The sequence below is a fragment of the Myotis nattereri genome, assembly GCF_964212035.1.
Source record: "Myotis nattereri genome assembly, chromosome: 20".
In the NCBI taxonomy this organism is placed as follows: Eukaryota; Metazoa; Chordata; class Mammalia; order Chiroptera; family Vespertilionidae; genus Myotis; species Myotis nattereri.
Genome location: NC_138096.1, coordinates 4,245,178 through 4,261,503, shown reverse-complemented (window position 1 = coordinate 4,261,503; position 16,326 = coordinate 4,245,178). Strand labels below are relative to the sequence as shown.

General features: G+C 56.4%; 1 protein-coding gene across 2 annotated transcripts in view; it reads right to left on the bottom strand.

Moving 5' to 3' along the window:
- Positions 1-385: 385 nt before the first annotated feature.
- Positions 386-16,326, bottom strand: part of SLC35F3 (solute carrier family 35 member F3) — a 53,585-nt gene continuing 37,644 nt past the window's right edge. For both annotated transcript variants that reach the window (XM_081114603.1, XM_081114604.1), the window contains 5 exons: positions 10,660-10,879; positions 6,079-6,204; positions 4,907-5,099; positions 3,407-3,496; positions 386-2,229 (listed from right to left, as the gene is read on the bottom strand). In XM_081114603.1, the coding sequence (XP_080970729.1) occupies positions 1,997-2,229; positions 3,407-3,496; positions 4,907-5,099; positions 6,079-6,204; positions 10,660-10,879 (862 nt within the window). In that variant the 3' untranslated portion in view covers positions 386-1,996. The remainder of the gene's footprint in view (positions 2,230-3,406; positions 3,497-4,906; positions 5,100-6,078; positions 6,205-10,659; positions 10,880-16,326) is intronic.

The window sequence follows — 16,326 nt, the reverse complement described above, 5'->3', positions numbered from 1 at the left end:
GCGGGACTTCCGCTCAGCGCTCTCATCCGGGGCGGGACTTCCGCCCTGCTGGGCGAGAGAGCGGTGCCTGGAACTAGGCCGCCGTCCTTTGGCTCCGCCCAGCGGCGGGGTCACGTGGTTGGTCCCGCCCCCCCCCCCCCCGCCGGTTTCCGCTGGGACGCCCTACGCCCCTTTCCCGGACCTGAAGCTCTCAGTCTTGCCTTCCGCCACCCGGAAGGTTTAGGCGCGGGCACTGCCCGGCGACCCGGCGGCCACGTGCGACCTGTACCCCGGGAGGAGGGCGGAGCCGAGCGTGCACCAGCTGGGCACGTTCGATTCCTCCCTTCTTAGATTTTGAAAAAATGCGGGTTTTTTTATATACATATTTTTATTTCAGAGAGGAAGGGAGAGGGAGAGAAAGAAACATCAGTGATGAGAGAGAATCATGGATCAGCTGCCTCCTGCACGCCCCACCCTGGGGATCCAGCCTGCAACCCGGGCCTGTGCGGGAATCAAACCCTGACCTCCTGGTTCAGAGGTCGATGCTCAACCAGTGAGCCACGCTGGCCGGGCCAGCGCTGTGTCCTTGATGTCATCGTGCCGGCCAGGCTCAGGGCTTGTTTCCTCGAGGCCTGCCTGCCTGCCTGCCTTTCACTCCACGGAAATCAAAATCTGTCTTTACAGTCAGAATTGTCTTTCCTTCCCCAAGTCGGGTGGGTCTGGGTGCCTTGCAGGGAGCGAAAGCGTAAGGAAGGCAAGGAAGGCAGAACGGGTGTGCTGGGAGCGTCCCCTCGTCGCCATCAAGACAACGACACGCTTCTTTTCAAACCATTTATTCATCTGTTTGGCCCAACAGGTCATGGAGATGGAGAATAATTATTGGTTAAAAAGTTCAGGTCGCCAGGGCCCCGTGCCCCCCTATGCACCTTTGGGTTATGACAACATTTTCAAAATAAGGTTTCCCTTTCGTATGTAACAATGTAAACTTCAAAAAATAGTAAACTCTAAACGCCCCCCGCCCTGGTCCCTCTTCACGGGTCCATCACAGACAGGATTTCCACGCAGAGCGAGACGGCGGGATCAGCAGCCTGGCGCTGAAACGTCGCATCAGAAGATGCACGGGTTCGGGGGGCCATGCTTCCGTCTCCGTCCCCGAAGCAGGAGCGACCGGGCGGCCCCCTCCTCCGTGGTCACACCGCCGTCAGCATGTGGACACACGCTGGACACACGCACGCACACACACGCCCATCACATGTGGTTTTATTGGTTTTTAAAGATGCGTACATCTCAACGATACGACGGCGCCAGTGACGGGGACCATCACTCGCTTCACATAGGCCAAGATGAAGTTTCTGTAGAAGGCACTGGAACATCTCCGGTGGGGCCTCGGACGGACACGCGAGAGCAAGCCAGCGAGCGGGGCTCAGATGGCTCCCCACCCCCCGCCCCCCGACATTGCCCGGCTCAGGCCTGACCTCCTCCACCCGCCCCCCCACCCTCCGCCCCCCGGCTCGGCACAGAGATGGCTTTCGATGTCCATTCTCCTTGTGCGTGTCCCCTCTTCCTATCCGTCTGTCCATCCAAACTAACTTCGTCATCTTCTGGTCCCTTAAAAAAATAAAGATTCCAGCTCTGGTCTGAAACCAACAATGACTCCCACCGCCAGGGAGTTATCACAGTGTGCAATGGCGTTTTCGGTCGAGAAGACCCAGGACAGACGCCTGCCTCAACCAGAACCTGTGGCCCCCAGACCTGGCCGGGGCCAGGATGGCTCCGACTCGCTTTACATTCATTTAAAAAGAACTCGGGTTCTGCTCTCGTGCGCGTCGAGTCGGTACCTTAAGTGGAAGGTCTGATGTGGACAAGAGCAAGCGGGTTGGACATGCCCATGAGTCCCGTGGGACGTCCCCAGGGGACCCAGACTGTACAGGTATGTACACCTTTGCCCACCGAGGTGCCGCCAGGAACAGACCTCCGGACCCTTCGCGCCAGCGTCCCCACGTGTCCAGGAGACGGGTCAGCGGGCGAAGGAGGGCCGGGCCCTTCTCTTGTTCTGGGGGCCGGAGCCCAGGTCCCCGCTGCCCTCCGCCGGCTCCTCCTTCTTGCGGACCTTGAGGCGGGTGAGGAGCTTGACCAGCCAGACGTCCCACTCCTCGGGCAGCAGCAGCAGCAGGAAGCCCAGGCCGATGATGACGATGGCGATGACCCGGACGCCGTTGAAGACGATGTTGGTGGTGTAGTGATCGACCACTGCGGGGGCAGAGAACGCGGTTACTCAGCGAGAAGCCAGGCGCGAGAGGGACAAGGGACGAGATGGGTCCTCGCAGGGCGGGGGGCTGTGGGCGGGGAGCTGTCTTCTCATGGCCCCAGAACCTTCCATATATATATATAATTATTATTATTGATTTGAGAGGAAGGGAAAGGGAGAGATAGAAGCATCAATGATGAGAGAGAATCATGGATCGGCTGCCTCCTGCACGCCCCCGACTGGAGATCCAGCCCACAACCTGGGCTTGTGCCCTGACCAGAAATCGAACCTGGGACCCTTCAGTCCACAAGCTGACGCTCTATCCACTGAGCCACACCGGCTAAGGCAGAACCTTCTTTACTTTGGTTCTGTGCCCAGTGGCAGGGGCTGCCTCAGGCACATCACCCTTCACTCCCTCTGGTGGGAGGCCTTGAACTTGTAGTGGATTCTCCCAACTCACCTCGGTTCAGACACGGACTTGTTAGGCAAATAGACAGGGGGCAGGCAAACATAGGCTGACAGTTGTTCCAATGAAAAATAATACAATTGCCCGGCTGGTGTGGCTCAGTGGTGGAGAGTCAGCTCATGAACCAGGAGGTCATGGGTTCGATTCCTGATCAGGGCACATGCCTGGGTTTGGGGCTCGATCCCCAGTTGAGGGCGTGCAGGAGGCAGGCTATCAGTGATTCTCTCTCATCATTAATGTTTCTCTCTCTCCCTCTCCCTTAAAAGAAAAAGAAAAAGGAATACAATAATTACTAAATAATCACACAAGAATAAACTCTGTGTGACCTGCTCTCAACCGTAGGCCTACTCTGGCCCCACCCTGTATAAATAAACCAAAGCCTGACTGTGGCCACCTGTGGGTGTCGGGACAATGAACACATGATCGTTGATATTTTTGGTACTTCCCATGTTTTCTACAACGACATGCTTTATTCTTAGAATTGAAGAGCATTCTTTCATCCATCATGTACGCACATCACTACGTTTTGCAGACCAAACTTGAACGGGACTTGTGCAGATAATAAATACAAATGCTTGGTCCCTCCCCAAATGACAGAAGAGACAAGCGATCTGGGGTGAGGAGGCAGCTCCCAATGGGCTCTGGGTGCGGGAGCGTGCGCGTGCCGATGAATGCGCCTGCGTGCGTCTGTCTACAGCCAAGCAGAGACTCACCTGCATTCACAGGCACGCTGAGGACGATCCCGAGAGACATCAGAGTGGGGTAGGTGACAGCAATTCCGAAATTTAACACGACATTGAACGCTGAAACAGAGTTAGAAGTGGTTACTCGTGACTGGCCCTGGCCGGCCTCCGTCTGACCCCAGCTCCTCGGATCACTGCCCTCAGGTCTGACCCCTGAACTCGGGGAAGAGGGGGGTGGGGGGGCTCTGGGATGTGGGGATTAAGGACGACTTTCCTGAAGACTCAGCTCCCCTCCTTCCCTAAAGAAGGAAGAGAAATGTAGTAAAGGTGACCAGTGAGAAGGCGCCAGAGATGAGGACGGGCCTCCGCACCCTTTGTTCCCCGCCTGGCTGGCAGGGACGCGGGGCTGACTGCCTGAGCAGGGGCCTGGGGTCTGCATTTTTATTTCTTATTTTTAAACATATTTATATTGATTTCAGAGAGCAAGGGAGAGGGAGGGAGGGAGAGAAACATCAATGATGCAAATCATGGATCGGCTGCCACCTGCACGCCCTACACTGGGGATCGAGCCCACATCTGGGCCACGTGCCCTGACCGGGAATCGAACCGTGACCTCCTGGTTCCTAGGTCGGCCATCTGAGCCACGCTGGCCGGGCCGGGGTCTGCATTTTCAGACTGAAGTGAAGAGGCGCCTCCTGGTTGCATTTCTGCCTCGCACCAGACCAGCCTTTTATCAAGTAATGACAACAATGACATTCATGATGATAATAGCTGATCATATTCATTGAACTCTGACACGTATCGATGTTGAATAAATGTTACCAGCGTCCAGCTGGCGTGGCTCAGTGGTTCAGCATCGACCTATGAACCAGGAGGCCACAGTTGGATTCCCAGTCAGGGCACATGCCCGGGTTGCGACTGAGCATCGACTTATGAACCAGGAGGTCACAGTTCAATTCCCTGTCAGGGCACATGCCCAGACTGTGGGCTCCATCCCAGTGTGGGGCGTGCAGGAGGCAGCTGATCAATGATTCTCTCTCATCATTGATGTTTCTCTCCCTTCCTCTCTGAAATCAATACAAATATATTTTTAAAAAATAAAAAGGGCCTGACTGGTTTGGCTCAGTGGATAAAGCATCAGCCTGCGGACTCAAAGGTCCCAGGTTCGATTCTGGTCAAGGGCATGTACCTTGGTTGCAGGCACATTCCCAATGGGGAGTATGCAGGAGGCAGCTGATCGATGTTTCTCTCTCATCGATGTTTCTAACTCTCTGTCCCTCTCCCTTCCTTTCTGTAAAAAATCAATAAAATATATATTAAAAAAATAAATAAAAATAAAATAAAAAATAAAAAGGAAAGCAGGGAGATGAATGTTGGTGTTTGTTATATACACACAGTGTTTTCCCCAGTCACCGCGGGCGGGATTGGGGGGGGGGATCGCGGGCGGGGATGGGGGGGGATCATGGGGGAGATCGTGGGCAGGGATCGAGGGCAGGGATCGCGGGCGGGACTGGCAGGTGCACCACTCACTGAGCAGGAGGAGGGAGAATCCGCACAGGTGCCCCCAGGGGATGTGGGAGAAAGGGCTCCAGTACTCGATGCGGGTGAAGTAGAGGACGACGGGGACGCAGGAGATGAAGAGGACGTTAAACACGCCCAGGACGGACAGGAATAAGGCGGCTTCTCCGAACTTCGCGCTGCCCAGGAGCAGCTTGAAGAGAACCTGCGGGGAAGCAGAGAGGCTGCAGGCCCCGCCGGCCCAGCTGGGCCCCGGGGAGGCAAGGCCCTGGAGCCGGGGCTGGACCGCAGGACGGAGCCACCTGACAGCGAGTCCCACCGCCAGGCCTGCAGGGAAGGGCGGTCAGACGGGCGCTCACCGCCCACATCACAGATCCAGTGACATCACAAATCCAATGACATCACAAATCCAGTGACATCACAGTGGAGTTCCCCTCCAGCTGCTTGGAGAGGGAGCCCCTCACGAATCGTGGGTTCACACTTGTCCGCGTTGCATTCACAACACTGCACCCCAGCTTCAGGGTGAAGACGAGGCAGCCACACGCGTGAGAAATATCACCCACGATCACACACGCCTCTTGGGGACCCTACAAATCCATCTCTGGCCCGGCCGGTGTGGCTCAGTGGGTGAGTATCGACCTATGAACCAGGAGTCACGGTTTGATTCCCTGTCAGGGCACATACCCAGATTGAGGGCTCCATCCCAGTGTGGGGCGTGCAGGAGGCAGCCAATCCATGATTCTCTCTCATCATGGGTGTTTCTCTCTCTCTCTCTCTCTCTCTCTCCCTTCCTCTCTGAAATCAATAAAAATATATTTTTAAAAAATTTAAATGACAAAGCCGCACCCTACAGGGAACCTTTCCCGTCCGATCTGGTGGGAAATTATCTCACCAAACACTGAGCCGGCCATTGAGGGTCCCTGACCTTCCCCAGTCCTCGCTGAACGATGACGTCACCAAGCTCACCCTGAAGACCCCCGGCCCCACCCACTTTACCCCAAATGCTACAGAGGTTTGGCCACCAATGGGAGGGTCTGGGGAGCTGGAGCCAAGGCTGCCGGGAGCTCGGGCACCAGGGACAGAGGTCCTAAGGCCCAGGCACCATCGAGGTCCCCGCGTCCGGCCAGGTGGCCACGCCGAGGCCCGGGTCCTCACGGCGGGAGGCTCCCACGCACCCGCCTTACCTTGTAGAGCGCGGACATGGACGCGGAGCCCACCACCAGCGCGATGCCGATGACCGAGTGGCTGTGGAAGCCGTCGGCGTAGGTCATCATCACGATCCCGGCGATGGCGAGGATGGCGGCCACGATCTGCAGGGGAGGAAGGCGACAGCGTCAGGGCGGGCGGGGACCCAGGGACCCTGCGTGCCCACGAGGCCGAATGTTCCCGAGAGCTCGGGAGCTGAGGGGAATGGGCCTCCTTTTCGGTCCCTTAAAAAAAAAAAATTCAGAGAGGAAGAGGGAGAGAGAGAGAAGCATCAAAGATGAGAGAGAACCACCAATCGGCTGCCTCCCGCACGCCCCGCATTGGGGATCGAGCCCGCAACCCGGGCATGTGCCCTGACCGGGCATGGGACCCGGGTCCCTTCAGTCCACAGGCCGACGCTCTATCCACTGAGCCACACCAGCCAGGGCTCGCTCCTTCTTTGAACAACAAGCCAAGGCTGCCTCCTGTAAATCTCTGCTCCTGGGTAGATGGGACAGAGCCTGGCGCGGCCGCAGCACAGCTGGCCAGGAGGGCACCACGGTCAGCATCACCCGGTGGCCGGTCGCCCTCATTCTTGGGAACATGAGGAGGTGCCACACCCCAGTGGCAGCTACTTACTTGGTCACGCAGGGCCTGGCAGACAGCGCCTGGCCGTGCCCTCCCCGCTCCTTCCCAGCCCTCTGACAGCACCTCATGTGGCCTCGCTTCTCTGCATCCCGACAACCGGGCCGGCGAGGTCCGCAGATCAGGGCCCGTGTCACACGCCCGCTGCAGGGGGTTCCGATGGGGCGTGTGTCTCTGCCTGCAGGGCCACAGACGGGGCACGAGCCCGAGAGGTGCCGACACCCTTCTCAGCTGCTGCAGGGCCCTCCCTCATGGCTCCCTCCACCCTGTTCTGGCGGGTACAGGCCGCAGGTGGGAGGGGGGTGCCAGGGAGATGCTCACACGCCCGTCGTGCAAAGGAAAGCATCGAAGTGCACGGGGGATAGTGAGTGACCTTGGGACAGCTCCCCAGGGAGAAGTGTGCCAGCTCAAAGGGCAAGTCCAAGTTCTTTAAAAAATAAATATATTTGTGCCGAAACCGGTTTGGCTCAGCGGATAGAGCGTTGGCCTGCGGACTGAAAGGTCCCAGGTTCGATTCCGGTCAAGGGCATGTACCTCGGTTGCGGGCACATCCCCAGTGGGAGATGTGCAGGAGGCAGCTGATCGATGTTTCTCTCTCATCGATGTTTCTAACTCTCTATCTCTCTCCCTTCCTCTCTGTGAAAAATCAATAAAAAATATATTAAAAAAATAAATAAATAAATAAATAAATATATTTGTATCGATTTCAGAGAGGAAGGCAGAGGAAAAGAGAGACAGAAACATCCATGATGAGAGAGAATCATGCATCGGCTGCCTCCTGCAGCCCCACCCTGGGGATGGGGCCCGCAACCTGGGCATGTGCCCTGACCGGGAATCGAACCATGACCTCCTGGTTCCTAGGTCAATGCTCAACCACTGAGCCACACCATCTGGGCGGGAAGTCCAAGTTCTGATCTGAGGGGTCACGGAGCCCCAGCAGAGTCGCTGGGGGTGGGGGGTGGGCACGGGGAGCACAGAACCAGCGTGTGCAATGCGAGTTTCAGCCCTGGGTTTATGGGGTGTTTTCTCGCTCTACGGGTCATTCAAAGCTGACCTCCGCTCGTGCTCACACTGTCACATGGCTCACATGTAGGGAGCGGTCCTGGGATGAGCGTCTCCTATGCATTTTCTCATTGAACCCTCAACGTTGGGAGATACTTTCACGCATTTCATTTTATAGACATGAACACGGGTTCAGAGAGGTGCAGGAAGCTGCCCAGAGTCACAGAGCAGGTGTGTGGCAGAGCAGGAAAGTCAGCGTGCGGGCCCGTCAGCCTGCAAAGTCAGTGTCTATATTTACACAAACAGGAAAGTATGACTCACACAGCGAGCCACCGCCGGCTGCATTTTGAGATTTGACTCCAAGTGTCCTTGGCGGTTTAGATGTCGAGTTGCTAGTGAAGGTGACACAGTTTAGGCTCAGGCAGCGCCTGCGTGGCAGACGTATTCCAGTGTGTTCCTCCCGCCATATTCTCCCGAGACGACACATCGGCACATAGCACAGAGGCTCCCGAGAGAGGCGGGGACCCTCCGCAGAGACACGCCCCCGTCTGTCTGCCCACCTCTCGGGATTGGTCGTTTTAGCCACTTCACACATATGTATTGCATGTTCAAACACCACGTGTACCGCGTACAACTCCTCATTAAGAGAAAGAGGCAGTGAGTTAACAGCGATTTTCCCAACAAGAGAACAGGAACTGACAAAAGAGCAGGCAGCCGGCTGGTGTGGCTCAGTGGTTAAGCATCGACCTAGGAACCTGGAGGTCACGGTTCGATTCCCAGTCAGGGCACATGCCCGGGTTGCAGGCTCGATCCCCAGTGGGGGGCATGCAGGAGGCGGCCGATCTATGATTCTCTCTCATCATGGATGCTTCTCTCTCTCCCTCTCCCTTCCTCTCTGAAATCAATACAAATATATTTTTTTAAAAAAAGAAAGAGAAAAGCCCAGGACCTCAGCTGGGCCTCCCGCTCCTTCGTCAGCCTCTCCCGGTTGGAAAGCACGGGCTGTGGGTGCAGCCGATGACCCCACGCCCGCCTCCCCTGAGCTGCGGGCTGGGCTGGCTCCCCCAGTCCCTTCCCTCCTCCAGCGCCTGGCCGCAGGCGGGCGGGCCTCCGCTAGGAGGGGCCGGAGGTCGTGCCCCGGGGCCCCCACGCTCCCACGCTGTGGCCGCTCTCCCTGCCCCAAACTGCCTCCTGACACGTGGGAGGCCTCTGCCGCCGCCAACCGCCAACCGGAGAAGTGGGGACCCATCGGGCCTCTCACCGACACAGGGACCCACTGAGTTCCACGGGCCAGGCCTGCCCCACCTCCTCGTACAGTTCTAGAAGGTGAGCGGGAGCGGCTAGTGTGGAACGAGGTGGCTGCGGCTCAGAGACTGGAAGTGACCGGCTCCAGGCCCGACAGCTCGCAGAGAGGAAGCAAGACGCAAGCCTGACGCTGGGCTGGAGTCCCCGCTGCGATAGGGCCCCTGAGTCTGAACAGCCAGGAAGAGCGCACGGCAGCATCACGGGTGACACCGGCCATCCTCCCGGGTCACCCGAGGCCGTAAGAGGCCGCCCGCCCCAGCGTTAGGCTTCCTTCCGGTCTGACCTGCGCCTGTTGGGTCTAGTCTGGTCATGTGACCTGCACCTGTTTTGTCTTGTCTGGTCATGTGACCTGAGTCTGTCCCTTCTGGTCTGGTCATGTGACCTGCACCTGTTCTTTTGTGTCTGGTCATGTGATCTGCACCTGTGCCTTCGTGTCTGGACATGTGACTTGCACCTGTTCCTTCTGGTCTGGTCATGTGACCTGCACCTGTTCCTTCTGGTCTGGTCATGTGACCTGCACCTGTTCCTTTGGGTCTGGTCATGTGACCTGCACCTGTTCCTTCTGGTCTGGTCATGTGACCTGCACCTGTTTTTTCTGGCACCGCAGCCCTTGTGACCTGAGTAACTGTCTTAACAACACGAGTCCTCTCTGCCAACTACTCGCAGACCGTTATGTCTGGGAGACTCAAGCTTGTTCCTCAGCCCTCCAGCAGGGGGCAGTGTCAGCTCCCTTCAGTCCCTGGAAATGACCCAGGGGAAGGTTCTGGGAGAACCCGTGCAGCAGGCAGGCCTGGTCCTGGGTGCGAATCCCCACCGGTTTATCCAGGGGACCCTGCCTGTCTCCCTGGCCAGCTGCTGGGCCTCCCGGATCTCGCCAGCTCCCTGAACTCCCAAAAATGAGATGAGGGAAACCCAGCACCACTCAGAGCGGGAGCTGTCAGGCGGCTGTCACAGCCTTCTCCCAGGAGGAGTGATGGTTAGACTGAAAGTCCATCACTGACATCACCTCCTTTCTCCTTGGTTCAGCTGGGCCTGGTGCCGAGGCTGCAGCACAGCCCACACTGGCCCCATGGCCAAGGCAGCCAGGCGAGACCAGCTCTAGGACGCAAGGGAAACCCTTTTTTTTTTTAGAGAGAGAGAGAATAGGAGGGAGGAGAAGAGACAGAGAGAGAGAGAAACATCGATGTGCGAGAGGCACATGATTGGTTGTCAATTCCCAGACCGGGCTGGGAATTGAGCCTGCAACCGAGGCACATGCCCTTGACCGGAATCGAGCCTGGGACCCTCCAGTCCACAGGCCCACACGCTCTCCACGGAGCCACACCGGTGAGGGCCACACACCCTCCCCAGGCCGGGTCCCCGACGGGCACGCGCTTTAGGGAATGCTTGTGGAGAAGCCTGAAATGAAAGGTGCGTTCATGGGCGCTTGTCGAGTATGGTTTGCAAGCAAGGTCTGCAAGGCACACCGAGAACAGGGGCCCCCTGCCGGGGTCCTTGCCGCCGCCAGATCGGCAGCGGGGCGGCCAGCAACTCAGGCTCAGGGGCCAGCGCGCGGAGCGAACGAGCAAGCCGGTGGGCGGGCGGTGGGCGGCATGAGCGCGGGAGGGAGGCGGGCAGCCAGGACTTACCCTCACGCCCATGAACCTGTCCCTGAGAACGATCCACGAGAGCAAGAACACAAACGCCTTGTTGCAGCAGAAGAGCACGGAGGCATCCGTGGTGTTTATTTTCTTTATTGCGTGTAAGTACAGGTAGTTTGTGAGTGTCCACAGGACACCAAACGGGGCTGCCTTGGTGAAAAACACCTTCAAAGTCAAGCCATTGCCTCCAAAAAACCGACAGCATTCCCTAAAACAGGAGAGAAGGCAGTGTTATTACCGTCGCACCATCTCCTACGCCCGTCTCTCTCTTTCGTTTTTTTTTGTTTTGGTTTGTTTTTTATCGATTTCAGAGAGGAAGGGAGAGGGGACAGAGAGAAACATCCGTGATGAGAGAGAATCATGGATCGGCTGCCTCCTGCACGCCCCACCCTGGGCAGCGAGCCTGCAACCCAGGCATGTGCCCTGACTGGGAATCGAACCACAACCTGCTGGTTGATCGACGCTCAACCACTGAGCCACAGGGGCCAGGTGTTTATATATATATATTTTTTAAAGCACTTATAGAAAGGGCAGGATCTTTTTATTTATCATTACTAGAGGCCCAGTGCATGAATTTGTGCATGGGTAGAGTATCTCGGCTTGGCTGGCAATCGAGGCCTATGGGGGGGGGCTGGCTGGCTGGCTGGAAGGAGGGGCTACGGGAGGTTGGCAGGTTGGGGGGGCAGCAGCCACGGGAGGTTGGCTGTGGGAATGCACTGACCACCAGAGGGCAGCTCCTGCGTTGGGTGTCTGCCCCCTGGTGGTCAGTGTGCATCATAGCGACTGGTCGATGGGTTGTTCTGGTTGTTTGGTCCTAATGATCTGATGTCGTGTTATTCCCTCTGTGCACGTCAGGCTGGCCCCTGATGCTTCAACAGAAGGTGGTGCAAGGATCGTGCCAATAATGCCAACCTCTTTTAACTAAGAGGTTGACCCTTCTTACGGGAACACAGTGGAAGTAGGATTTCCAAGTTCCCTCTGACTCACTGTTACAAAAAAATGATTCATGTCGGGACAGGAGCCATCCAAAGCCAACCGGAAGCTTACACCCCCTCCAAGAACCTGCCTTTGATTCCTGCAAAGTTTGATGGATGTAGACATGGGGGGAAAGGGCGTGCAGACATGGCTGGGTGCTGGCAGCCCAAGTGGCTGATGGGAAGTGGGGAGGGGCGTGGGGATCCATCCTGGAGATGGATCCGTCCTGGAGGTGAGATTCCTGGGCCCAGTAGAGCTCTGGTGGCCTTTTGAGGGATTATAGCTCCGCTGAGCAGATTTTAGTTTTAAGGAGACCAAGGTAATTGACCCCAGGCTAGCGAGCCTGGTGCTGACGGGAAGACCCAAAACTGTGCCCTCACCTGCGTCAGCTGGCTTGCCCACCCAGACCTTCATTGCAAGGGAACCCGAGAGAGAGGAAGACCATCAACCCACCTGCCAGAGACCTCTTCTTGGGCACAAGGGAGGGAGCACAAGAGGTGCCCTCTTGACTGACCTCCACTTAACTGATATGACAGCCTAACGCTCCTCATTCCTGGGCAGACGGAAGGCCCCAGCCACTGGTTCCTACCAACTGAGGCACGTGCTGGCCAAGATTGATTGGCTGATTGAAATATATTTTTATTGATTGCAGAGAGGAAGGGAGAGGGAGAGAGATAGAAGCATCAATGACAGAGAATCATGGATCGGCTGCCTCCTGCACGCCCCACACTGGGGATGGAGCCTGCAACCCCGGGCATGTGCCCTGACCGGGAATCGAACCGTGACCTCCTGGTTCCTAGGTCGACGCTCACCACTGAGCAACACCGGCCAGGCCAGCAACTCCTCTTTCACCAGCAACATCCTGTGGGTGTGGGTTTGACCCCATCAGCACAGTCACCAAACACAAAGCCCCGTGACCACGGGCACACCTGCTCCCAATACGAACTGTAACCCAAAACTGTGACAACCTGGAAATGTCAACAGCCCACTGTTGACCAAGACCGAACCCAGCAGGCAAACAGCCGCTCGCCCGATAACTCATCAGCTCTACGGAACCAGCTAATGTCAGGACACAAACAACCCTGCTTCCCTCATGCAGGCCGAGGCCCAGCCCCCACCCGGGGGAGCGAGAAGGAGAAGGTGGGGGCCGAGCCCGAGCCTTGGCAACTGCCCGGGGTCTCTCCTCCCACTGGGGGCCACAGCCAGAACCTGCTTCTGGAACCCGTCCCTGAAGCTGCACCGTGTCCTCGGCTGACCCACAGGAAACGGGTGGATGGGACGGGGGTGAGGGAGGCCTCTGGCACCCTCGGGTCCTGGGTCTGCCAACCTCCAATGCCACAGGCCCTCCTGAGGGCCAGGGAGGGGAATCAGGAGGACAGGATCAGAAGGAAGCCTGTGGGGCAGCCTGGATGGTCCCCAGGCCCAAGCCCTGGTTGGCACTGCATCAGCCAAAAGGGTACTTCATCAAATGACTTCTGTCTTTAAGAGAAAAAGAAATTTTTCCATAAGCCTTTCCATTTTCCTTGGTTTGGCCTCATGTAAAAGAACGGGACGTTGCCCACGCTGACCTTTGGATTGGTAACCGCGTCCCTGCCAGGGGCGCCACACCGTGTTGGGGGCCACAGGCGAGGGGCAGGCAGGCGCGGAAGTGGCCGGTCAGAGCCTGTCCCTGCTCCTGGTCAATTGTGATGGAGGCGCCGGAGAGGCAGAAGCGAGGGGCTGACGTTCGGGGCCTCGTCCCCGAGTCTGTCACCTGATCATCCTCAGGTGACTTAGGGTTCAGCTCTCCCCTCTCAGTAAGTGAAAAAGGCGAGGTTCTGGGTTGAGGGACTTGCCCATCGCACCCAGATCGCTGAATTCCAGACCCCCAAGCCCCAGGTTAATCCCCGGCCTAGGCCGGTTCGTCTTCACCACCCACCCCCCGCCCCCCACACGAAGGACACTGGAATCCAAGACCCAAACCTCCGTCCAGCGGGCTCCCGGGGACCCTGAGCGGGGCGCACGGAGCACCGTGCCCTCTCCCTTCGTCCCAGATGCCATTACCGAACGGGGAGCTGAGTTACAGGGGGAGGCCCCGCTCCCGTCGGTCTAAACCGGGGGAGTTTTTCTCCAAGTGAGAAAAGCTGAAGAAAGAACACGTGAAGTTTCGCTTTCAATCCCCACAGCAGCCTCCCCCAGAACGTGTGGGCGCACCGGGCCCTTGCTATAAACTCAGAGCCCGGGTCCTCTGGGCAGAAGGTACCAGAAAGTCTCTAGATACAAGCCTGGAACCCACACCTGAACCAGCCCCCGGGTAGTTCCCCGGGAACTGCCATCCCAGTGACCAGCACGGAAGGGCCCGCCCACAGACCTGAGAACATTCAATCACACCGTCTCCACGACCTTCCCGGAGACGGGGCCTCCACAGTCTCAAGGTCAAATGCTGGCACCTGCCCGACTTTACCTAGACTACCATTTCCTATCCCAACGTCTTCTTCCACAAGCCCTCAAAACATGGCCATGCCATCGCTGTCAAAATGAGCTTTCAACGAGAGGGGCCTGGGTGCACCTGGCTTTGCCCTGCAGCTGTGATTGCACTAGGCAAGGAGACTGGCATCAAAACAAAGACGTCACTGAATGCAGCAGCCTGACTAACAGAAACCCCCGCCCGAGAATAAAAACAGTCCCACTCCGCCTCGATCAGAGTCCGCACAACCCAGGAGACGGCTCTGGCCAGAAGCTGTGCCCAGCATGCATCTGGCTTATAGTTTCTTGCCATATATATATATTTTATTGATTTCAGAGAGGAAGGGAGAGGGAGAGAGAGAGACAGACACATCCATGATGAGAATCACTGATCGGCTGCCTCCTACTGGGGATCAAGCCCCCAACTCGGGCGTGTGCTCTTGACCGGAATCGAACCCAGGACCCTTCAGTCCGCAGGCTGACGCTCTATCCACAGAGCCAAACCAGCTAGGGCTATTGTGCTTTTTCACTGAACAATATTTCTTGGATGTGTTTCCTTGTCATTGCATATGGTCCATCACCTCCCTATTTATCTATCGTCTATCTACCTGTTTGTCTGTCTGTCTATCTATCTGTATTCTGCCTATGCTTTGGGTGTTTAACTTAAATTGATATGGTTTTACTGGGAAACTGTAAAATGTCAACAATCACACCTTTTTGGTGATGAAGGTTGTGAGAGATAAAAATTTAAAATAAAACAAAGGGCGTCAAATGCTATCTCAAGAGCACGAAAGGTTCTTGTGACTGAAATGTCTTCAGATGATCCTGCTACGCCAGTGACTGGCAACCCATTTCCTTCCATGGCCACATAAGCCGATCACTAAAATTCTGTGGCACACCAAAACCTGTATTATTTTTTTCCTGATCTGACCAAAAATAAAAAAAGATCTAATTTTGATTCATTCACGGGTCAAAGCTCTCTGTGTCCCCTCACTGTGTGAGATCCCACACGTGTCGGATGCCAAAGCTCTCCGTGCCTCAGGGCTGCTGCTGGGTGTCTTGGTGAATTCTCCATGCCAGTTATAGACATGTTCATGACACGCATCAGCCCCGCACCGATGTCCTGTGTGTTTCTACATGCCAGTTATAGACATGTTCATGACACATGTCAGCCCCACACCGATGTCCTGGTGTGTTTCCCATGCCAGTTATAGACATGTTCATGACACGCATCAGCCCCACACCGATGTCCTGTGTGTTTCTACATGCCAGTTATATACACGTTCATAACACGCATCAGCCCCACACCAATGTCCTGGTGTGTTTCCCATGCCAGTTATAGACATGTTCATGACACATGTCAGTCCCACACCAATGTCCTGGTGTGTTTCCCATGCCAGTTATAGACATGTTCATGACACGCCTCAGCCCCACACCAATGTCCTGGTGAGTTTCCCATGCCAGTTATAGACATGTCCATGACACATGTCAGCCCCACACCGATGTCCTGGCGTGTTTCCCATGCCAGTTACAGACATGTTCATGACACACATCAGCCCCACACCAATGTCCTGGTGAGTTTCCCATGCCAGTTATAGACATGTCCATAACACGCCTCAGCCCCACACCAATGTCCTGTGTGTTTCTACATGCCAGTTATATACATGTTCATAACACGCATCAGCCCCGCACCATCCTGGTGTGTTTCCCATGCCAGTTATAGACATGTTCATGACACATGTCAGCCCCACACCGATGTCCTGGTGAGTTTCCCATGCCAGTTACAGACATGTTCATGACACATGTCAGCCCCACACAGATGTCCTGGTGAGTTTCCCATGCCAGTTACAGACATGTCCATAACACGCCTCAGCCCCACATGCCCTCACCCCGCGGCTTCCCGGCAAGCAGCTGGTGCTCTGGAACAGCTCGTCCCGAGCGGCTGTGTTACGGGGTTGCCTCGTCCACGGCCTAACGCGAAGCTCTCGGTGTTTTCGCTGGGATCCCGTTAAATTCAGAAATGCACGTGGGGAGGCTGACACGTTGATGTTGTTGAGTCTAAGCAGAGTTTAATGTTCTCTTCACAGCGGCCCTATAAAACCCTGTTGTTTATGACGAGGGACTTAACGGGGTTTGTGTTGAGCTTGTAAACGGGCTCTTTTCTTTCATATAATTTCTCCGTGGCTGTGACTCCCACTGCCCACGTGGGGCTCCTGTGAGCCGGGGGCGTGGCTC